Below are 25,000 nucleotides of genomic sequence, written 5' to 3' on the forward strand. Positions count from 1 at the left end.
GTTTTATTTTTGCTGGACGCTACATCTCCTTGCAACCCTGATCCGGAGCTGTACCTCTCTGATCCCTTTGCACTCTAAATATACTAACTCCAACATTAAAATGGAAAAGTTGGTTCCCCCTCAAAACCAAACTACTTAGAATCAAGTCAAAATGAGAAAAAATAAAGTCTACAGATATGGGAAGAGCCCCCACAGTGAGGGTGCAATGGGACATAGGTTCTTCACAAAAACACTTAGTTCAAGTGCACTGCAACTTTCAACTTGGCAAATATATCATGTGACCAGCCATGGGTTTGTATTCCATTTCAAAGGGCCAGTTGTATTATCACATTGCTTAACAAATCTGAATACTGAAAGAAGAGGCATAAAGTAAGGTCTGTTTGAAAGCAGTGAACAGGTACATTCATACAAATGCAAAGCTTCTTGACTCTTATAGTCAGTTATACTGTGTTTCACAGTATTTTCTACATGCTGATGAAATTAATTACAACTCTGCTGTTAAGGGTGTAAGCCTTATATACAAGTTGAAGCATGTTAATTTTTAGTTCTTGTATTTCCATCTACATGTCAGTGGAAGTTTGTACAAAATCATACAGATAAGGTTTAATTTTCTCCTCTTTACTTTTTGTATTTGTGTATTATCTCTAAAACGTTATTATGCATTTTTCATTGAAAGGCTACATTTTATTAAATGGTTCTATATCTTTAACACTTTTATATGCTATTCATTAAGTAGAACACACTATCAAGGGGTTCTGGTGTAAATACTTGTACCTTTTAAATTGGCTTAAATACATTACATTTTACAGTTTTATGATAATAAGCATTATTATTTTGTACTATATATGTTAAGCTTTAGCTGTGGCATGCTCACTGTTTCAGTAGTTTCCCATATACAGACAGAGTTAACACATTGTCACCTGTCGCTGTTAGTCATACCTCTTTGCACGCCATACACACATGTTTGTGTACTGGAATGATATATGTACCTCCTAGTAAAGGTATGCAGATATCACTCTGCTAGGACAATGTTGTGATCACCTATCTCATGTACAGGTATGCAAACTAGGCACCCACATCTCCCCACTGTATGGTATGAGTAATTGGTACCCTAGCATAGCAGAAGCACTTGCCTGCTCCAGTTATGAAATGCTTACAATACTTTTACACCCAAACAACAACCCCTTTATCCGGATGCAGTGTGTACACATTTGAACTCACTTATTGGAGACAGTCCACATAAGATCAGAAACAATGCCCTTCTATCATCTGATTGGGATGTGCACAGTGGCAAATTAAAAGAGGATCCATGAACATTAGTTTAAGTAGAAAACAGAACGGTACTTGTAGCCTCCCCATTTATGAAGTACAACCACAACTGCATATTCCTGCGGTACCTCCTCATTCACAACTGCACCCTTCTTTAAAAGCAGTACCTCCTCATTCAGAACTGTATCCTTCTTTAAAAGCAGACACTGAGGTCTGCAAATGAGGCAGTTAAATCCATGCTTAAAAAACAAACATTCAGAAAACATACCAAATAAATTCTAGAACCATAGTACAATTTTATAATAAATCAATTTACACTTTCAGGTTACAAATGCTTCTGAATTGTTTGTAGCACAAGAGATTATTGTTTTTTTCTTATACAAGTTTTTTGCAGTTCTAGACCACATTTTAATGTTTTCATATTTCACAGCATGTTCCCATACTGATTTTTCATAATGGCACTCAGAGGTTCCGTTTCCTGATATTTGAAGGATAGAACTCAGCAGTTACAGAATGTACAAACGCAGACATACCTGAGTAGTATCCACATCCTTCAGTGATTAAATGCCACCACATTTTTCTGACCAGCACATATATTCCCAAACTGGTGTATCAGAACAGTACTTACAGCCACAAGCACTACTATGTGTCCACTCATTTTAACATGCCCATTTTATTTCTAACCAGAAAAATACCTTAACGGTCCAACATGGAATGAACAATTCCATGTTGGCGCAAAACTGCAAATCATCCCCCAGTAACACAATACTTTCACATTTATTCACCAAAATGTCCTGTCATATTTTCTATTTGCATTTTTTGCCTATGTTTTGGCACACCGTAATAAAAGTGATAACATTCATTTATTTATTGGGTGGTACTCAGTGCTACATCTGACTGGCAACAACAACTCAGATTTATAGAATTCCTGCATGGATATACAAGTTTCAGCATTCTTACTAGATTGTTTTTGTTAAAGCTCTACAACTCTCACTTGAAAAGTTTCTATAGAAATATTTACATCACTGGTAAGGGAGAGTGGTACTTACACATTGTACTCTGAAGCAGGGATCTCCATGGCTGCTTTCTTTGTTCAGTGTGATTTGCAATGATTTAAAATTTGTTTCCTCACTCTATCCTTGCAGAATAATTGTACCACAGTCCCTAGAGAAAACAGAATTAGAAAGGGATAATAATTTTATTGTACATATTCTACTTCTAATATGCAGCTTCTACTACAGCTGTTTAAAATCCTCTGAAATTCAATGTTTGTTTTCTTGTGTTCATTTCTACAGCAAATCAGTAAAAATACATAAAAGGTAAATTAGTTATTGAATTTTTCATCAGTTGTAATTAAAGAATATCAGCTGACAGGGTGGAAACTTGGCATTCTGTTTGTCTGTCATATTTGTGATCATGTGAGTTAGTTAAGTGCCAGTTAAGAAATAGTGACTACATACTTTTGCTACTTTTTGCACCAATATGACATGCTGGCAAAAGTCACACTGCCCAAAGGCTGACTGCATTCCTGTTTACTCCTTGGTTTTGTAGAAAAAAAAAGGATTCATTATAGGGATGGTCACAACATTTAGATAAACAGAAAAAAATAACAGATTGTAGCTTTGGAAACTACTTGTTTTGACAAATTTCTGGTAAGTAGGGTAAATATAGAGAAATTATTACCTCTACTCAAAGTCACAAAATGTCATTATTTGTAACACTGGTACTTGACTATTACAGTATCCTGCTCTCCAGATCTTAATTTTGACTATTCGGAGAAACTATGACTTGTATCTGTTTAGTGTACTACTGGAACAGTTACGATCCTGGACTGAGAATGATAGCATTCTTCTGTTAGTTGAATACTGCTAGTTCTTGATATTAATAACATTTGGCAGTCACTCCCCAAGCAGCAATCTGAATGAACAATGCTTGCATTAGAGATACGTAGTTATTTTGGCATAAATGTTACAATAATTATGTATGACTGGAGCCACTACCAAATCCCGAAAACCCAAACTACTGACTCCCAAAATCCCGAGACCAAATACCACTAAAATACTGAAACATCAAAACTGCGAAATTCAAACTACTGAAAACTACACTCAACACACACACACACACACACACACACACACACACACACACACACACACACACACACACACACACACGCACACCTTCCCCAGAACACAAACACACAAATCTAAACTATTTCAGACAATTGAGATTATGTAGTGATCCCCTGTGACTATATATCCAGCAGACAAATTTTGACTTCTCACTACAAAGTCTGACAACAAGGGATGCATCTTTGAACAAATTCATTATTCATTTTAGAGTTTCGGAACTGGCCTTGAAAAGATGTACCTCTGCCTAACATATGCTGTCTCCTTACCAAACTATAAAAAATACTATCTCTGAATATTTTACAGTATAAATGAGAATATCTCTATTCATGTAATCCCTTTGGATCCACCTATAAAACAGCCCTCTGCTTTTCAACCTTTTATTGGAATATGTACCCTGCCTTCTCCTGAAATGTGCCTAACACCTCTACATGCAGTGTGGTCTGGATTGAAATGTACAAGATTAGCACATTTAAAACACAGGGGTGATAAGATAAATTTTATTTGAGTACTGTAATATTTGCAGCACAACTACCTAAGCCCTTTTTCATGGAGATTTCTGATGGGGTTTACACAGTGTAAAAGCCTAAGTAGTATACAATGTAATGTATATACTGGTCCAATAAAAGGCAATCACAACACCTTCATGTTCCACTGTTTTATCTCGCTGGGACAAACTGGCATTTCTGATTTTTGTGTTGACTTGCTGCACATGCACAAGCCAATATATTGATTCATCTCACTATCAGTAAAAGGGACTATTAGCTCCATCCTTAAAAAAACATATTCACCCACTAGGAATGTTTGCTCAGCTGTGCTGAGTAAGTATTACAGCTTCAGTGTTCAGCTGTTAGTTATTGCTCAGTGACATCAAATTAGAGAAGCCATCTGTCATTAACATCAAAGGCATATCTTCTATAAAGGTGTCATGATTGCTTTAATACTACTGGTCTAAATTACAAGTGGCAGCAAACAGCAAAAATCAGTGCACAAGGTTGTGACAACTTGCGATATTAACTTGTAAATCAGACTGAACATAAAGGGCAATATCCAATAAGAAAGATTATTTTTTTAAATGAGAGCAAAATACTGTATGTTGCTTCTCAATTACAATAAACTGCAATGCATAAATATTTCATCTCAGCTTAGGCAACCATGATTCAAATTATTTGATAGTGCTTCTGAAAGGGCTTATGAAATCAATGCAAATGAAGTTTTATATCAAGAACAATATGCTTCATGCAGCTTACCTTTGATCATTTTTTCTTTGAGACATGCCAAGTCAGTTTCAGTTGTTTTAAATACAAATAGTACTTGGCAAAGCAATACAGCTGTTTTAATCAACCTCATACTGCTTAAGCACTGAGTCTGTGGCAGTGTCTGTTATTGCTTCTGGCAGCTCTAGCAATGTTTTTTTAACCCAAAACAAATGGTGTATGTGTCTACCCTGTGACCATAAACTGCAAAACAAGAATGTTACAGCTCAACTCAGGGAAAAAATCTATTACAACTGTAAATTACTTTTTATTAAGAGAAATGTGTACATTTCCATATGAGCAAAATAAACTACCGGCACTTCTTTAATCAAGAGAAAAATGCTGCATGTTGGTACTTCACAATGACTTTAAACTACCACAGGTTGCTTTCTCATGATAATAAACTATCAAAGCAAAATGTTTACAGCTTCGCTTGGGTAAAATAATTTTTGGTCATGTGCTAATGCTTCTAACAGCAGTCCTCAAATCAATGTGATAAAACTGACTTTTTGTATCATACGCAAAATATGGTGTGTTGTGTTGTTCCAGTTAACTTTTTCATCAAATCATGCTGTGCCAGTGGTACCTTATTTTAATCAGGTAGAAAATGTTGTGTGTTGTATCCTCACAAACAATTTAAGTTGCTGTATATTCTTTCCTCATGTTCATAAACTGCAAGGCATGGATGTCTTAAGTTGACTTAGGTAAAATCAATTTTAATTGTTTGCTAATGCTTCTAATAGAGCTTGGTAAGGAAATGTAAATAACTTTTTTATGATGAGCAAAATGCTATATGTTATTCCAATGTGATCTTTTTTATTTCAATTGTGAAATCAGTTTCAGTTATTTGCTACTGCTGTTAGTACTTAGGTTCATAGATTCATAGAGAAGTACTTAGCTAGTTGCTCTTGTAGGCCATTTTAAGTGTATCCAATTTCCCCTGGTAAAGATCAAACACTATGTAAACTGAAGAATCATACAGAATATTATATCCATAAAGTAGCAGGAAGTATTCTAAGAACTAAGCCAGCATGGGAATGGAGAAAGGAGATTCTGCCGATAGGGATGACTGATATTAGGGATATAGACAATAGGCAAGAGGAGGCTGGAATTTATTGGAGAAAATTGGCAAAGGAACCAAGGTATTAGGAGCAAATAACTAAAGAGGAAAAGGTAATAGAATGGGAAGAGGCCAAGTATTTATTTGGACTGCAGATTAAAGATTGCCTTCCCTATCAAGGATTGGTATCAGAGTATAGGCAAACAGAAATAAATAGGGGGAATCCTAAATGAAAGGTAGACAGCAAATGCTGGAGGTATGACAGGGAAGAAAAGAGGTACTTGGGAACATATTTTCTGGGAGTATGCTGGGTTGGCGGACTTTAAGGATTCCCTGTGGGATGCATTGACGGAGATGCTGGGTGGGTCAATTGGTGTGACGAGGGAGATGATTTTTCTGAGCTATGATACAGAAATGGAATTGCCTAGACATGGTAAGGCTTTGCTGTGAAAATTATGGTGGCTGCCAAAAAAGTAATTACTAGAAAATGGTAATCAAAATCTAAACCAACTATAAGTAGTGAATATAATAACAGGGATAAAACAACTGCAATTGAAATGTTTACAAAAGGATAGGAGCAAATTACATAGGAAAAATGGGAATTGTGGGAACAATACATACAGGGTAGGAATAAGGTTTAAAAGAAGGCAGGACTTAAACGAGCTATGTAATGTTTAACAGAAAATGATTGGGTAGATTATAAGCGATGTATAATGTTTGCAGCTAGGAGTATGTCAGTATGGTTTGTGATGTAAAATGCTTGGAACTAGGATTGTGTCGGTGTGGTTTGTTTTCATTTATAAAACTGTATGATTTCTTATGTTGTGAGTGATGGTTTAATAAAGATGTTTCTTATTTAAAAAAGGGGGAGGAATTGAATAATTTATGTAATCTTGCTTAGGTTATATGATATATAGAAAGACATCTGCAACAGCTGGAAAGGCCACAGAAATACCTCACTAAAAGAATCACAAGCCTAAAGCAGATGCCATATGCTGACCGACTAAAAAAACTCCAGCTAAACTCTGTGGCATATCGTCTACTCAGAGGCGATCTCTGCTTAACATACAAAGCCATGTCAAACTCTGAGCTGTTGGACATGCTCCACTTAAAGAAATCCCAATCCATCAGAGCCACATGCTTCAGGGATCTAAACCTTGTCATCACAATGAACAAAACATGCTGGAGGGATAGGTTCCTGACCCAGAGACTCCCCATACTCTGGAATAGACTGCCCATACATGTCAAGCAGAGCGCCTCATTGGCCCTCTTCAAAAGGAACCTTGATGATTGGATGGGAGATAGGAAATTCACCCTGGGGATTATGTCAGTCGCCCTGCTAGACTGGGGTCCAGAGAAGTAAATATTGTGGGAAGAAATATCCAGGGAATTGTTATGGCTAGGCTTGCAGAGGCCCTAGGGCCAATAGCCTACTACCAACCTACGAACCTATATACATGAAGTATAATGCTTGTAAATGTTAATTTGTTAGTACAGTTTAATTACTTTTGTGTAAATGTAAATTTGCTTATGCTACATGTGGTAATTCGATAAAGGTGTATTTAAAAAAAGACTGTGAAGTTCTTAAGCATTATGCCACCACAAGTCTGAGCATGTGTGTGTGTGTGTGTGTGGGGGGGGGGTTATGAAATTGCTTATGAAAGCAATACAATTCTGTAAAATCAAAAGTAACATTTTGCTTGCTGATTCCTTGTGATTTATATATATATATATATATATATATATATATATATTTTTTTTTTTTTTTGCAAACAAAGTTATTATTTGGATAAAAAGTTTTTAGCCTTACTAATACTTTGAAATACTGAATATTACCTACTGATTTTAGTTCCCTTCCTGTCCCTTTCTATTGACTGATTTAGGTAATCTTTTTATATTTGCATAAATCCCTAACTAATTGTCACAAGCATCTGTTCAGACTGAATTATTAACTTTTTTTCAAGTCAGCACAAGCAAGTTCTTTGGTTCACAGTTCCAACTAAAGTCCATACATAGTGGCATTCACCTGTTTTCAGTGTATTCTCTTCCCCAAGCCACTAAGTATGCAGAGTTCATTGTGCATCTATTTGTATGCTGGAAAGCAGGCACCCAATGATACTGAGTAAGTCTTGAACATTAGACAAAAGCATTCAAACTTGTTTCTGATTTAATAAAGATGCACATGCATATAGATGACAATACTGCCTGTGGTAGTTTGCATGCTGTAGGGTATCCCTGGTGTACCCTTACTCAGGCTAATAAGAACTGCCTGAAAATGCTACAGTGTTATCCAACAGCATTTTTAGATCACATGTCATAGCAACACATTATATTAATTAAAATTACATTTATAAAATTATTGTTGTTAAAATTAAAATTCTTCACTAGCAAAAAAAAAATCAATAGAATTGTCCTTTGTCATAAGAAGGGCATGATAGTTATGACTTTTTTAACATACAGTCTGCTTGTCTTCACATTGCTGGCTGGTATGCAGAAGTTTCACAGACAATGCATTTCTTTCTCCTTGGGAACATGTACCTTTTCTGCTTAATGAAGCTTGACGCTGAACTATCTGACAAATGCATGGAAAATCTTTACAGATGGACTTGTTCCATCCTTCTAAGGATGTTTATTTATTTATTTATTTATTTATTTATATTTGTTGACCGGGAGTGCCCGACTGGAATTACGTCCATTTTCAGCGGAGGCCCGGGGAGAAAAGCTCCACAGTTAAAACAGACAGACAGTAGTTACATTGGATTACATAGCGATTAACAATTTACATATAAATTAATTACAACATATTTACATGTTACAGTAAAGTAGGTCATATATGCTGAACTACGTAACATGTGCATGGTAAATCTTTACAGATGGACTCATTCCAGCCTTCTAAGGATGTTACAGTAAAGTAGGTCATATATGCTGAACTACGTAACATGTGCATGGTAAATCTTTACAGATGGACTCATTCCAGCCTTCTAAGGCTGTTACTGTAAAGTAGATCATATATGCTGAACTACGTAACATGTGCATGGTAAATCTTTACAGATGGACTCGTTCCATCCTTCTAAGGATGTTACAGTAAAGTAGGTCACATATGCTGAACTATGTGGCATGTGCATGGTAAATCTTTACAGATGGACTCGTTCCATCCTTCTAAGGATGTTACAGTAAAGTAGGTCACATATGCTGAACTATGTGACATGTGCATGGTAAATCTTTACAGATGGACTCGTTCCATCCTTCTAAGGATGTTACAGTAAAGTAGGTCACATATGCTGAACTATGTGACATGTGCATGGTAAATCTTTACAGATGGACTCGTTCCATCCTTCTAAGGATGTTACAGTAAAGTAGGTCATATATGCTGAACTATGTGACATGTGCATGGTAAATCTTTACAGATGGACTCGTTCCATCCTTCTAAGGATGTTACAGTAAAGTAGGTCATATATGCTGAACTATGTGACATGTGCATGGTAAATCTTTACAGATGGACTCGTTCCATCCTTCTAAGGATGTTACAGTAAAGTAGGTCATATATGCTGGACTATGTGACATGTGCATGGTAAATCTTTACAGATGGACTTGTTCCAGCCTTCTAAGGCTGTTACTGTAAAGTAGATCATATATGCTGAACTACGCAACATGTGCATGGTAAATCTTTACAGATGGACTCGTTCCATCCTTCTAAGGATGTTACAGTAAAGTAGATCATATATGCTGAACTACGTAACATGTGCATGGTAAATCTTTACAGATGGACTCGTTCCATCCTTCTAAGGATGTTACAGTAAAGTAGATCATATATGCTGAACTACGTAACATGTGCATGGTAAATCTTTACAGATGGACTCGTTCCATCCTTCTAAGGATGTTACAGTAAAGTAGGTCACATATGCTGAACTACGTAACATGTGCATGGTAAATCTTTACAGATGGACTCGTTCCATCCTTCTAAGGATGTTACAGTAAAGTAGGTCATATTTTCTGCTTGGTAAAGGTAGAAATAATTTTTACGCATAGCAGATGCCATGAGGTCTATATACATTTATATGTGCAGGAAGTAAATGACAAAAAATCTTATTATGGCATGAGATAGCCAACAAAGCACCATCTCATTTGCTTATTTGTTTTATTGAACCTCCTTCCATACAGACATGGGGAAAATGGACCAAGAAATTCCATAGTTACACAAATTATAAAAGAGAGAGTACTAGTGTTAAGAAAAAAAATAATGGCTGCACAAATGGTATTAGAATGCAAAAGTTAAGAGGAATAAAGTGATAAGAAGATGAGAAGAGTACAGCATGTCTTATAGAGAAACAGGACTGAAATGTATATTTATTTCAGTGCCAAATACTTAATGAAGGGAGTCCAGTCTTTTCTTTTCACATGGGAAATTGAGTAATTGCTTAATTCTCCCAATAACTGAGGTGATTGCAGCCTAACCTAAGTAAAAATCCCAGTGATGGAATAGTTCTTTTAAGAGGGGACCCAGTTCTTCATTCAAAATACATAAGCAGCTACCTGGCTTCTGGCTGGAAGAAGAGCGGCTGCAGTCAGCTGTGTAAGTACTTTTTGTTGGTCAACCATTTTTCGTGTTTATATTTATTTATTTTATTTATAAAGTCTTTGACACTGTATCCCACAATCTCCTTCTCTCCAAACTAACTCACCTTAACCTCAGCAACTCTTCTCTCAGCTGGTTCTCTAGTTACATATCTGAACGTCTACAGTCTGTCAAATGGCTATCTGATACCTCCCCTTTCTTCTCCATTTGCACCGGGGCTCCCCAAGGCTCCATCCTAAGGCCCCTCCTATTCAATATCTTTACCAATAACCTTTTTCATTCCTGCCCCCACTCCACTCTCATACAATATGCTGATAACTCAACTATCATCTCTACATCTGATAATCTATCTCACCTACTAACCATTACTCAAGAATCTCTGCTCTCAGTTGAAAAATGGTTCTCTCCCAATCAACTGCTCCTTAACCCTAACAAAACTAAACTACTGCTTTTCCTTTCTAAACCTCTCCAACACCTCAGACCCTCATTATCTGTCTCCTCTCGCAGCAACACTTCTATCAAAGTCGAATCTCATTCTAAACTCCTTGGGGTGTACATAGATGAACTCAAATTCAACATCCACATCGACAACTGTATTAAAAAGACACACCAAAAACTTGGCATTCTGTATAGGAACAAAAAATTCTTAACTCCTGAATCTAAATTGCCCTTAGCTCAAGCTTACCTTCTCACCACCTTACTATATGCCTCCCCTATCTTTACTCACCTCCAAAAGAATCTTTCCAACAAACTTGAGCTCACTTATAACAAAATAGCCAGATTGCCAGTAATCTCCCCTATAGGTTTCATCACTGTCTTTCCTTAAAAAACTACACTGGCTGGAATATCAAGATCAACTCCTCCTCTTACAGTTCCACATGGCCCACTCTCTCATTCACCAACCCCTTGCCTACCCATCTCTGGCAAACCTTATCTTTCCCTATATTCCTAATCGTGACCTACGTAGCTCTGACCAACTCTTGCTTCATACCTCAAAACCCAACAAATCCAGTGGCAAAATATTATATAGTCACTCAGTCTGCTCTGCCGGGAATAAACTCCCTCTCCACATACGCTCCCTTAGCAGCCCATCTAGTTTCAAAACAGCTTTAAAGGAATTTCTGCTAAAGTCCTGGATCTGCCCCTGTAATGACTGCCCCTGAATGTCCCCACCACTGTCCTCTCCCTCTAACCCCATCCTCTCCCTCTCATCCTCTTTCTTCCCCTTAACTAAACTCTATTTCCTTTAGTATGTTTTGTACCATCTCCTCATCCTATTGCCTCAACCTATTTACTGTCCCCAGTAATTTCTCTTCTGTTCCCCAATCTCTATCATAACACTTCCACCTGATTTTTTGTTAGAATGTCGGTTACAGTAAAAACATTTATACCCTGACAGAATTGGTTTCCAGTCATTGTCCTTTAACTGTTATTTACAAACAAATAGCATCAATCTTATGGGAACGTAGCAAATTTTCCAATAGAAAAACTTTATTATTAATGCTCCCAGCATTAACAACCATCAGAGATGCATCAAATGTTGCTGTCTGTGAACTGTTAAATTTTCATCCTGGCAAAAATCCTGCCTAGTGTTTGTCTAATGTTGCAAAATATCTGCTGCAAACATTCTTTTCCCTGACCTTGACAAATGCATGCCATCCTCTCTGAACACGTGTGCCCAAAACTAGGCTTGGATGCTCTACACATTTCCATTTTTAAAACAGGACATTTTTCCATGTAGGTATTTACCCAAAAAATCTTTTTATTCACAGTGACCTGACTATCCTTTCTATAGGTGACTTGTAAAAAATATGTCCTTACACCAGTACAAGCTATACTAAGAGGGCTGTCAGTTCCCTACGCACAGTCAGAGAATCCTTGTGGATGGCATCATTTGTACTGCCATGAATAAAAACATATTCATACTTCCTTACATTAAGTTGTTCCAAGTCTTGTCTCACATCTTCTATTTTTGCTCCTGGTAAGCATAACACTATTAAATGTTCATTTTCTTCTCTGCAAATTTAAGTATCAGTTTCTCTAATAATTGAATCTCCAGTTACAAGAATATCTTTGCTGACCAGATCTGAAGAATCTTCAACTTCTAATACAGTAAATCCTTGAAGGCTGTTTGGCAGAGGCACTAGAGAGAAATCAACTTGTGTGGGTCAGTAGCCTGTTGTTTTGTTTTAATACTTTTATTTATTTGTTTATTTTTTGTGGTGATTGCGTTCTAATACAGTGATATCTGCTCTAGCAATTGTTACGAAGGATAAATCTTCATCACCATTAGTCTTATTAATCCCACTGTTTTCATTGCGTATTAAAGTCTTATCCAGCTGGCATTGTAAATCCACAGCTGGAGCCATGTAGTTAACAGCTAATTTCTCTTCTTTTTTCTTACAGTAATGTTCTTCAATCCTTCAATGTTCAGTTTTGATTTCTTCCTTTTTACCTGCTCCTTGCCTCTTTTTTCTACCTTCTCTTTTGGAAAAATGATGTCTTTTTCTGTAGATTGGAGGTTTTCTGATAGAAAAATATTATCATTCCCTGTAATCTATGTGTTACGCAACAAAGCAGTGCCCTTTTTAGTACATATTCTCTTTACTTTACAGACATTAATCAGTTTTTTTTACTCTTTATTTGTTGTGAACTTCTTCCTTTCTTTCTTTTTTTTTGTTTCCTTCTAAACAATCTGGATCCTCAGATTGCTGAATACTTGCATCGAGAATTCCATAGTTGTCAGGGGCATCGTCTTGTTTCATAGAGGTTGAATGATCTTTACAGACAACAGATGCATCATTTCCTAAATGTGTTCTTGTTCTATGCCTAACATTCTGTCACCAGTCCAGTCATTAATATATGAAACAACAGTTCTCCAAGCCATGCCAACTGCACAAGTGCAATCACCATCATTAAGTCGAGATTTACTTCAAATAATGGCAAGAAAATTATCCAACTTTTGACAAGAGGAGCACAGATCACCAATATTATCAGCTGTTACCTTTAAATATGCATTGCATGTATTACACTGTATAAGATATTTGTACATTAGCAAATCATTAATTGCAAACTCATTTAAGGAATCCATATTCAGCTTCAAATGAGTAAAATATTGTAAAAGAAAAGACTAATCAAAATCAGTAACCACAGAATTCAAAGAGAACTTAAATCAACTTCTGTAACAAAAAATCACACCAGCAATATTACAACTAAATAATAAAGTAAGTACAGTAAAGTTGTTCTGACCATATAAGTTCTGCAAGCCAGACAAAAGCTGTAATTCCTTACTATCGCTCGCAGTCCAGACAAAAGCTGTAATTCCTTACTATCGTTCGCAGTCCAGACAAAAGCTGTAATTCCTTACTATCGCTCGCAGTCCAGACAAAAGCTGTAATTCCTTACTATCGCTCGCAGTCCAGACAAAAGCTGTAATTCCTTACTATCGCTCGCAGTCCAGACAAAAGCTGTAATTTCTTACTATCACTCGCAGTCCAGACAAAAGCTGTAATTCCTTACTATTGCTCGCAGTCCAGATAAAAGCTCTAATTCCTTACTATCGCTCGCAGTCCAGACAAAAGCTGTAATTCCTTACTATCGCTCGCAGTCACACTTTTTTTAACAGTAAAGATCAATAAATCACAAAGTAAATCTTGTTAACAAGCAATCCATTCCTACCTACAAATAGTGAAAAACACTGAACACAAATAAAATATAAATTCAAATAAAACTTCTCTTACCAGTCAACTCCACAATAGATCACAAACCAAGGTAGGATTGTTTAGATATGCTCATATATATATATATATATATATATATATATATATATATATATATATATATATATATACACACACACACACACACACACACACACACACACACACACACACACACACACACACACACACACACACGCACACACAGTTGGTCAAGGAAGACTCCTTTTACATATTGCCAATCCAGCATCCCATACCTAAAAAAATTGGATATATTATTTTCCCACAAGAAGTATTTATTTTGGCTTTGGTAGTTTTTATGATAATGGAAATTTAATGTGTGGTCTAACTGTATGCCAAGGTATCTGAAATGTTTGGTTGTCTCTAGGGATTCATGGTTATTGCACAGTATTTTCCAGTCATGTGGGACTAAGAAGTGTTTTGGCTTAGTTCCAAAAATCGTGTTTTGTGTGTATGTGCATTTAAGATAAGATTGTTAAGAGTCTTGTTTTAATTGTTTTTTACTGGAGTGTTGACTTGCCAGAGCTGCATACCTCTATGATATTGGCAATCAAGATGAATGGGATATTGGTGGATCTGGAGAAAAGACAGATCTGTGTAGGAGTCATAAGACCTACTTGATCTAAATAGCCTTTGTTATCAGACAATCTGTAAACAAATAACAGACTCAGGTATTTATTCCTACTGTAATAAGTAGTAGCACGTGATGTTCCAGGATGAAGCCTAAAAACGAGTGTCTAAGGTTGTTTTTGTCCATTCTATGCAAGATATCATCTGTAAAGGTGTAAAAAGTGGTCATTGTATGTCTCCCTGACCAAATATCCAAGCTGTTTGTGTCCGAGCCATGTATTCACTTTGCTAAGAGCATACAAGTTTTTCATGTATTTTACCTAAGGTGGGTAATATGAACATTGGTCTAAAATGATTTGCTGAGCCTAGTTTAAAACTTTAAGAGTGGGTTTTATGATTGTTGTTACTTAATAATGGCAGGACATTTTTAGTCAGGCAAAAGTTGTAAAAATGTTGGACAGGGATCAGATCTATGATCTTTTCATAAAAAAGTGAGCCTTGTAAGTGTTCCATTTGTACCTGTAAGAGTATTAGCAAGGATTTGGTCGATAAGGTTCACAAATTCATTTTTTTATAGACTTGAAATAGAAGAGATGGCGTAGAGGGTATCTCAGGGAGATGTTGTAAGGGTTATCATCTGTCATAGCCAAGGGAGACGGTTTAGTGGATTCATTAAAGAAATCTGCAGCTGAGAGGAATCCTTAGGAGGAAAGAACAATGTAATTAGGAGCATGACCTGTTATTTGACTAACAAAGTTGCGAAACTGATATTGTTTTTTTGTGAGCAGTAGTTTGGCTTGATTGGTGATACATGCTTTATGTTTTCTAGTAGCAACTTTTAGCTAAGTTTGCTGTGGTGATCTTTCTGAGTCTGTAAAGGGCTGATAATTTGGTTCCCTATTAGCTGATCGAAGATGCATTCTTTCAAATGCGTCTATATCGAACTTTATAGTGTGAAACGGCGAAATACTGAAGCGGCATATAAGCAAATTCTTTCCCTGGGAAAGAAATCGCTTGGCTGCCTTCAGTATTTTGCCTTCTTCATTACTGTAGTGCGGTCTCGGAGTTAGTATATTTAAGTAGGGGGGTGGGGGCATAGCCCCCCACATTAGAAATGGTTTGTGGTGTGCATATGTTGTGTGTGTGTTTTACGGAACAACGATTTTTTTCCCTGGGAAAAAAAATCACTGTTCTGAGTGTTCGAGATTGTAAGCTTTTGCTTACATGGGGTTGATGAATCAGCGTTCGCTTTTCTAAGCGTTCGGTGATTCAATATAGACCCGATAATTCTCTAGATAGCCAATGGCCTTGTTTGATTTTTATTAGTCTCATGACTTAGGAAAGTGTTTGGTTTCCAGTTGTTGATGGAGGTCTGTTGGAACTGAATCTCTAAACTACAGTCTGTGTTTCTCATGAATGGTGCCCAGTTTATGGTTGAGAATTTCTGATGAATAACAGCAATGTTTCTCTGGAAGTTGAGTCTAAGTGTATTTTTTTTAAATGGTTACCTTAATTTAGCTTCATATTCAATTTAATATAATTTAAATATGTTATTAAAGTCCCTTGTGAGTGATCGCGGGGTTCAAACGGGACAAAGGTAAGAGAGAACAAGGATAACAGGTAAGGTTTCAATGACATTTAAATATGTATTTACATTAGATGATTTTCAAGTTCTGAACATCATAATGTTTTAAATGTTTTCTTCAGGTGTTTCAGAACTTTAGGACTGTATATATCGCATCACATATCCTTCAGCCTTTCTTCACCAAATGTGTGACATAATATATAGCAAGTACAGAGAATTTATGGCAGAGTCAAACTTAAAAGTGTAAGTGAAATACACAGTATATTTAAGTATAATGGTATTTTTAATATTTGTAAATTATAAATCGTAAAACATTAATAGAAATTCATGAGTCCAAGTTTTATTTTATTGATGTTTTCTAAAAACTAGAGATAATATTTTAAAAGCCAAAATGGGGGATGTATGTTACAAGAAGTACAGCGTCAGGTCGGCAGGCTGCCTGAGGTTCAACTGCTATTTAGGCAATGATAAATCACTCCTTCTGTCCTTCTGCTTCTGTCTTTCTCGATCTTTCTCTTTCAGCTCGTCATACCTCTAAACTTGTACAAATAATTCTGTTGTAGAAGTAATTCTCCCATATCCTTAGAGTCTGTTTCATTATTTCTACTGATCTTGTCTCCGTTGCCATAAAAGCTCTCCCTGTTTTGAAGCCTAGTTTAAGGACCACCTCACTATGTCACAGTGTAACTCACTTTCCTCCTTCACTAATTGGCAGCTCATAAGTTAGTGATGCTGAAATGAATGTGAACTTGCTATAGTAGGATGCAGACCTCAACCATGTTATTTGACTATTACTGCATAACTTCTTATTTAATCTTGATTATTACTGCATAACTTATGGTTCATGCTGTTCTAAAGGATTATCGATATATTAATCTGAAGTGTCCAGATTGTAAATTTCTCCTGAAAATATATAGCACTGCTGCCGTAACAGCAGTGAGGGAGGGTGTTGAAGGCCTGACTATTCTAATATTGATCGATTAGGTCAAATGATACTGGGCATCCTTTGCAGACGATAGACTGTAATCCACGTATACTGGTGCAGTAGCTAAGGCACCAGAGTCCTTGGCACTGGCAGAGCCCAATACAGTTCTGCCACATCCTGTTGTGCCCTCTTTGTGTGCATAACATATTTTGTGGCACCAGATTAAGATGGGTAAATGATAGCACAAAAGTCTTCAAATCCTAGCACCTACTCAGCAGTGAGTTAGGGCAGTAACACTAAAGACCTATTTAAAAGCTACTGCAAACAGCAGCTCCTAGCTGCAGAAACTTATATGGCATATCCAGATGCTGTCCATTCCCAACCAACAAACAGTAGGGCTTGTGCTAGTGACATACCCTGCCATTTGTCAGGAGTAGGTGTCCAGCCAGTGACATACCCTGCCATTTGTCAGGAGTAGGTGTCCAGCCAGTGACATACCCTGCCATTTGTCAGGAGTAGGTGTCCAGCCAGTGACATACCCTGCCATTTGTCAGGAGTAGGTGTCCAGCCAGTGACATACCCTGCCATTTGTCAGGAGTAGGTGTCCAGCCAGTGACATACCCTGCCATTTGTCAGGAGTAGGTGTCCAGCCAGTGACATACCCTGCCATTTGTTAGGAGTACGTGCTCAGCCAGTGACATACCCTGCCATTTGTCAGGAGTAGGTGTCCAGCCAGTGACATACCCTGCCATTTGTTAGGAGTAGGTGTCCAGCCAGTGATGTACCCTGCCATTTGTCAGGAGTAGGTGTCCAGCCAGTGACATACCCTGCCATTTGCCAGGAGTACGTGTCCAGCCAGTGATGTACCCTGCCATTTGTCAGGAGTAGGTGTCTAGCTGCTGGTATTAGAAATGTTGAATCATGTTCGGGTTAAGTGTGCCCTTGACTTTTGACTAAAGTATAGTTTCACAGGTATATACTAGGCTAATGACCACCACACCTTAATAAGTCTAGCTGCACAATCCAACTCAGTAATGTCCCTATGCAGTAAGGGCATTTATTAGGATGGGGTATTTTAGTTAGGAGGTTTCTAAAGGTTATGTGTGTGGGGGGGGTGATACATTAGACTGGCATAGTTACTGTCTGCTTCTGCCCCTCAGAGTCATGGGGGCCAGACTCAGGGGTGAATTTCCATTTTCCTATCCATTCATAGCTCAGGGCATGCTAGTTAAGTTACTGCAGTACAAACCCTCTTTTTCATCATGTGTGGACACAAAAGTGACATGCAACCAATGTGGTTCTGAGGTTTCAGGTTTCAACACCATTTAAAATAAGGACATAGCTGTTAACATAATATATACTTTGTTGTTGTACTACTGGTCGTAAAAAGCACTGTGAATTAAAGTTACAGTTCAGAAAACAAGCCCGTGATATACAGTGAAGAGATAATTGAGGAAGTCGGAAGCTAATGGGAGTACAGGACAGAAAACAGAAGTGCGTATGGTTGGCTGGCTTGTCTGAATACCTTTTCAACATTTATTGAAAGCACAGCCCCAGAGGCATTGTGTCTCTTATCAAAGCTATGTTACTGTGACTGCGTCATCTGAGCCCAGTTGTCTTTCATAAAACTGGTTTGTTAGGTTGTGAGTATTCTTTAGAACTAATTTTTTTTTTCCTTTGGCCACAGTTTTGTCTTTGTGTTTGTTATTTGATATGCTTTTGATTGGTTTGATATATTAGCAGGTAAACACTAAACACATAATATGCAAATTCTGAAAGTGTTACCATGTACAGATACAAGACATTTAGCACCAAACTGACATTAGCATTTTTTTCAAAAATTGAAGGAAACAGAAGTCATGCTGGCAGCTGTTCTACACAATGATTAGGATAGACCTGAAAAATATTTCTGGAATTTTAGGATGACCAAAGAAAACAAATATATTGTTTTCTATATCTATACTACAGGAAGCAATTTGACTGTTTCTGTTGCATCAGTATTACTGGTAGAGGGGCGGTAGGTAGCACATAATGTATTACAAGAAATACTCCTTTACATTGAGCAAATAGTGGTGAGTAGTCAGAGAATCATTAAATAAAAGGAATCATGCAGACCTCTGCAGTGATACAGTTAGTGACAGTGCTGCCTTCTGCACTAACCCCCCTGCAGTGTAGTTAATGTAAGTGCCCCTTTACACTGGTGCAGTGGTAGTCACCAGGCATGACACTGCACAAGTAGTTGTCAGTTAACAGAGCTACCCCTGAGCAGTGGTGCAATAGATGTTAGCTGGAAGGTCTCACTGGAGGGGCACAATGACAGCATGGGGATCCTTGTGCACTGGCAGACGTGGGGATAGTATGAGTACTGCATGTGGCAGTGGTGCTTGGTATCGTGAGATCCCTCTTGCACAGGTGTACTGGCTGCATGAATGCTCAGTCACAGTGATGTAGTGGATGTCACCAGAAAGGCTCTTCTCAGTGGTCCAGTACTAGCATGAATGTCCTTCTGTACTGACAGATTTCAGGTTAGCATGAATACACCACGCAGTGGTGAGGGGGTACTGTGAGGTCCCCCATACACAGCTGTATTATTAGCAGTACAGCAATGGCATTTAGTATACAGCGTCTTACCAGCACAGTGGTATCAGGAATGCCCCTTCACACTAATGTACTGGGATGCCATGAATATCCCTTCACACTAGTGTACTGGGGTATCCTGAATGCCCCTTCACACTGGTGTACTGGAGTACCTTGAATGCCCCTTCACACTAGTGTACTGGGGTATCCTGACTGTCCCTTCACACTGGTGTACTGGAGTACCTTAAATGCCTCTTCACACTGGTGTACTGGGGTCCATGAATGTCCCTGCACAGTGATGTACTGGGGTACCATGAATGCCCCTTCACACTGGTGTACTGGGGTACCATGGATGCCCCTTCGCACTGGTGTACTGGCGTACCATGAATGCCCCTTGACACTGGTATACTGGGGTCCATAGATGCTCCTACATACTGGTGTACTGGGGTACCAAGAATGCCCCTTCACACTGGTGTACTGAGATACCATGAATACCCCTTCACACTGGTGTACTGGGATACCATGAATACCCCTCCACACTGGTGTACTGGGGTACCATGTCTGTCCCTTCACACTGATGTACTGGGGTACCATGAATGCCCCTTCACACCGGTATACTGAGGTACCATGGATGCCCCTTCACACTGGTGTACTGGGGTACCATGAATACCCCTTCAAACTGGTGTACTGGGGTACCATGAATGCCCCTTGACACTGGTATACTGGGGTCCATAGATGCTCCTACATACTGGTGTAATGGGGTACCATGAATGCCCCTTCACACTGGTGTACTGGGATACCATGAATACCCCTTCACACTGGTGTACTGGGATACCATGAATACCCCGTCACACTGGTGTACTGGGGTACCATGTCTGTCCCTTCACACTGGTGAACTGGGGTATCATGAATGCCCTTGACACTGGTGTACTGGGGTACCATGAATGCCCCTTGACACTGGTATACTGGGGTCCATAGATGCTCCTACATACTGGTGTTCTGGGGTACCATGAATGCCCCTTCACACTGGTATACGGGGATACCATGAATACCCTTTCACACTGGTGTACTGGGATACCATGAATACCCCTTCACACCGGTGTACTGGGGTACCACGTCTGTCCCGTCACACTGGTGTACTGGGGTACCATGGCTGTCCCTTCACACTGATGTACTGGGGTACCATGAATGCCCCTTCACACCGGTGTACTGGGGTACCATGACTGTCCCTTCACACTGATGTACTGGGGTACCATGAATGCCCCTTCACACTGGTGTACTGGGGTATCATGGATGCCCCTTGACACTGGTATACTGGGGTCCATAGATGCTCCTACATACTGGTGTACTGGGGTACCATGAATGCCCCTTCACCAGTGTACTGGGGTACCATGGCTGTCCCTTCACACCGGTGTACTGGGGTACCATGGCTGTCCCCTCACACCGGTGTACCAGCATACCATGGATACCCCTTCACACCAGTGTACTAGGGTACCATGGCTGTCCCCTCACACTGATGTACTGGGGTACCATGGCTGTCCCCTCACACTGATGTACTGGGGTACCATGGCTGTCCCTTCACACCGGTGTACTGGGGTACCATGGCTGTCCCCTCACACTGGTGTACTGGGGTACCATGGCTGTCCCCTCACACCGGTGTACTGGGGTACCATGGCTGTCCCTTCACACTGATGTACTGGGGTACCATGGCTGTCCTTCACACTGGTGTACTGGGATACCATGTCAGTCCCCTCACACTGATGTACTGGGGTACCATGAATGCCCCTTCACACCGGTGTACTGGGGTACCACGGATGCCCCCTCACACTGATGTACTGGTACTTATGATAAGTAAATAACACTCCTGGTAACTTCTGCAAACTTCTGAGGAGGTGAGGTCAGCTGATTATATTTTAGCTTCTACTACTCCATACCCCTTAGTCTGCTGTATGTATTCTTGGGTTTCCTGTCTCTAGGCTATGCCCATATGTCTCATAGAATCTTCAGTGAATGCACATGGAGTTGTAGCAGCAATGTTCTTCCAAAATTACTATGTAACATTCTGCTTACTGTACTTATTTCAGATGCCCAGTAATGAGAGTCTATAACCCTAATAGTGTTGCTAGTCATTTTAATTCTCATCTGGGTTTTTTTTCAATATAAATCAGCTTCAGTCATCCTCATTAACTCTTATTACCCAGTAACCCTCCTCCTGTTTCACTCTACACATAGCTGCACCTGCCCCAGTCCTGGTTATACTTCTCAGTGGGCAGGGCGTCACAGTTACAAATCCACATCAGGCTGCCTTTTTCGCTCTGACCAGTAGCCATTATGTATTTGCTTTCCATTTAATTATGTACCCCTGTAGCAATATTGATGCATAAGTTCAGCCTATTGCCTGCTAAGCATTTCGGTCTCTTAGTTTAGCTGACTGCTTTACCATTTGTAAACCCCTACAGTACACTCCATGTATGTAAATGCAGTCACACATCACTTAAAGTACACCTTTGCACTGCTGAGCCGCTGTCTCCTTCACATGCAATTTAATGTTAACTAGCAGATTATTACCTAAATGATACTCCCAGACAACTTTCAGCTATACTGTTTTGCCTGTTAATTACAGTGTTTGTGGGAAATTACACATTCCTCAACATTTTGTAAATATATTGTATTGGGTGAGAGTCTTCTTCTTTCGGCTGCTCCTGTTAGGGGTCGCCACAGCAGATCAACTGTTTCCATTTCTTCCTGTCCTCTGCATCTTGCTCTGTCACACCAACCACCTGCATGTCCTCTCTCACCACATCCATAAATGGCATGAGTTTAGCATTTACAAATGATAATAATTTACTACACTTTAGACATACAAATTGACAGATTATTCTGTCTTGTATTCCAGTATGTCTGTTATTCAACAATTTTAATTACAGATTAAAAAAAAAACTTCCACAGTGCTTTGAAATGCTATGGTATACATATAAACAGGAATAGCAAGAAGTGCTCCTGCTAAAAACACACTGCTGCCACAGACTTATCTTAGGTCTTCCTCTTTTCCTGTTACCTGGCAGCTTCATCTTTAGCATCTTTTTCCCAATATACTCTGCATCCCTCCTCAGCACATGTCCAAACCAACGTAATCTTGCCTCTCTGGCTTTGTCTCCAAACCTTCCAACCCGGGCTGACCCTCTAATATACTTATTCCTAATCCTGTCCACCCTCGTCACACCCAGTGCAAATCTTAATATCTTCAACTCTGCCACATCAAGCTCTGACTCCTGCCTTTTTGTCAATGCCACTGTCTCCAACCCATATAACATAGCTGGTCTCACTACCCTCTTCTAGATCTACCCTTTCACTCTTACTGGTACTCGTCTTCACAAATCACCCCTGACACTCTTCTCCACCCACTCCATGCTGCCTGTACTCTCTTCTTCACCTCTCTTTCACACTCACCATTACTCTGAACTGTTGATCCCAAGTATTTAAACTCATCCACTTTCCCCACCTCTACTCCCTGCATCCTCACCATTCCTCTATCCTCCCTCTCATTCACACACACACATATTCTGTCTTAGTCCTGCTGACCTTCATTCCTTTTCTCTCTAAAGCATATCTCCACCTCTCCAGGGTCTCCTCCACCTGTTCCCTACTCTCAGTACAGATCACAATGTCATCTGTAAACATCATAGTCCACGGGGACTCCTGTCTGATCTCATCTGTCAATCTATCCATCACCATTGCAAATAAGAAAGGGCTCAGAGTTGATCCTTGATGTAATCCCATCTCCACCTTAAACGTATCTGTCACTCCCACCACAGACCTCATTGCTGTCACACTACCCTCTTACATATCCTGTACCACTCTTACATACTTCTCTGACACTCCTGACTTCCTCATACAATACCACAACTCCTCTCTAGGCACCCTGTCATATGCTTTCTCTAAGTCCACAAAGACACAATGCAACTCCTTCTGACCTTCTCTGTATTTCTCCATCAACACTCTCAGAGTAAACATTGCATCTGTAGTGCTCTTTCCTGGCATGAAACCATACTGCTGATCACTAATCATTACCTCCCTTCTTAACCTAGCTTCCACTACTCTTTCCCATAACTTCATGCTGTGACTGATTAATTTAATCCCTCTGTAGTTACTACAGCTCTGCATATCACCCTTATTCTTAAAAATCAGTACCAAAACACTTTTTCTCCATTCCTCAGGCATCCTCTCACTTTCCAAGATTTCATTAAATAATCTAGTTAAAAACTCCACTGCCATTTCACCTAAACACCTCCATGCTTCCTCAGGTATGTCATCTGGACCAACAGCCTTTCCATTCTTCATCCTCTTCATAGCTATCCTTACTTCCTCCTTGCTAATCCACTGCACTTCATGATTCACTATCCCTACATCATCCAACCTTCTCTCCCTCTCATTCTCTTCATTCATCAGCCCCTCAAAGTATTTTTTTCCATGTGCTCAACACACTTTCCTCGCTTGAGAGTACATTTCCCTCATTATCCTTTGTATTGGGTGAGAGTACTATGTTTTAAATGTATATTTTAGAGCAACTTCTTATGTTTTTTCCATTACGGAAATACTGCTTTTGTCCTACTAATTGTGCTTTAATATTTGTAATTAACAAGGTATCTGCTGGGTAGTGCTTTATGCTCTTTATATTTTTTCCTCCAGATGACCCAGGGTACAGTGTTTTCATCTTAGCATCTGTGTCTTAATTTTGTTGCATCCATTTTTGGTTAACATACAGTAATAACCAATGTCTGACAAGAACTTTTACACTGTAAGTAATCATTCCAAAGCATGTATCATCTGAGGCAGATCAGGGTTAAAGTTACATGTTTACTTATAAGACATTTATATCATAATACATTACTTTTGCTTGCTGGCAAGAGACAAGTATGTCTAGGTCCTTTTTCAAGTGCCTTAGCAATGTAGTTTCCTTCCACTCCCACCTCTCCCCTACCTTTTTGCCACCTGTCTCATGCCCTCTGTAATGCCTCTATAGACACCCTGTACACTGTTCACCCTTGCAGTCCATTTTATGGCTCTACAACCTGCTCTGTGAAAAAGAGTTTTCTGTTATCTCAGAAAAAGTTAGTTCCTGCACTATGATGTTTATTTCTCTTCCTTCCCGTCTGTCTTTCTTGATCAGAATGACCCCTACTTTTTCCCTAACATGGTGCACCATTATCATGGCTCCCTCTGCCTTTTGTTTTCCCAAGTGAGAGGACCTCTAGCTTCTCTACTGTCTAGCCATATTCCTTCCTCTCCATCCCCAAGTTTTGCTAGTAGCTT

The 25,000-nt window shown here is 39.0% G+C and overlaps 1 protein-coding gene across 3 annotated transcripts in view; it reads right to left on the minus strand.

Annotated features, from left to right (window-relative positions):
* Positions 1–25,000, minus strand: part of RHOBTB2 (Rho related BTB domain containing 2) — a 323,120-nt gene that overhangs the window by 287,880 nt on the left and 10,240 nt on the right. For all 3 annotated transcript variants that reach the window (XM_044082960.1, XM_044082959.1, XM_044082964.1), the window contains exon 2: positions 2,319–2,433. In XM_044082960.1, the coding sequence (XP_043938895.1) occupies positions 2,319–2,347 (29 nt within the window). In that variant the 5' untranslated portion in view covers positions 2,348–2,433. The remainder of the gene's footprint in view (positions 1–2,318; positions 2,434–25,000) is intronic.

The sequence above is a fragment of the Protopterus annectens genome, chromosome 9.part0 (assembly GCF_019279795.1).
Source record: "Protopterus annectens isolate FY-2018-M chromosome 9.part0, PAN1.0, whole genome shotgun sequence".
Taxonomy (NCBI): Eukaryota; Metazoa; Chordata; order Ceratodontiformes; family Protopteridae; genus Protopterus; species Protopterus annectens.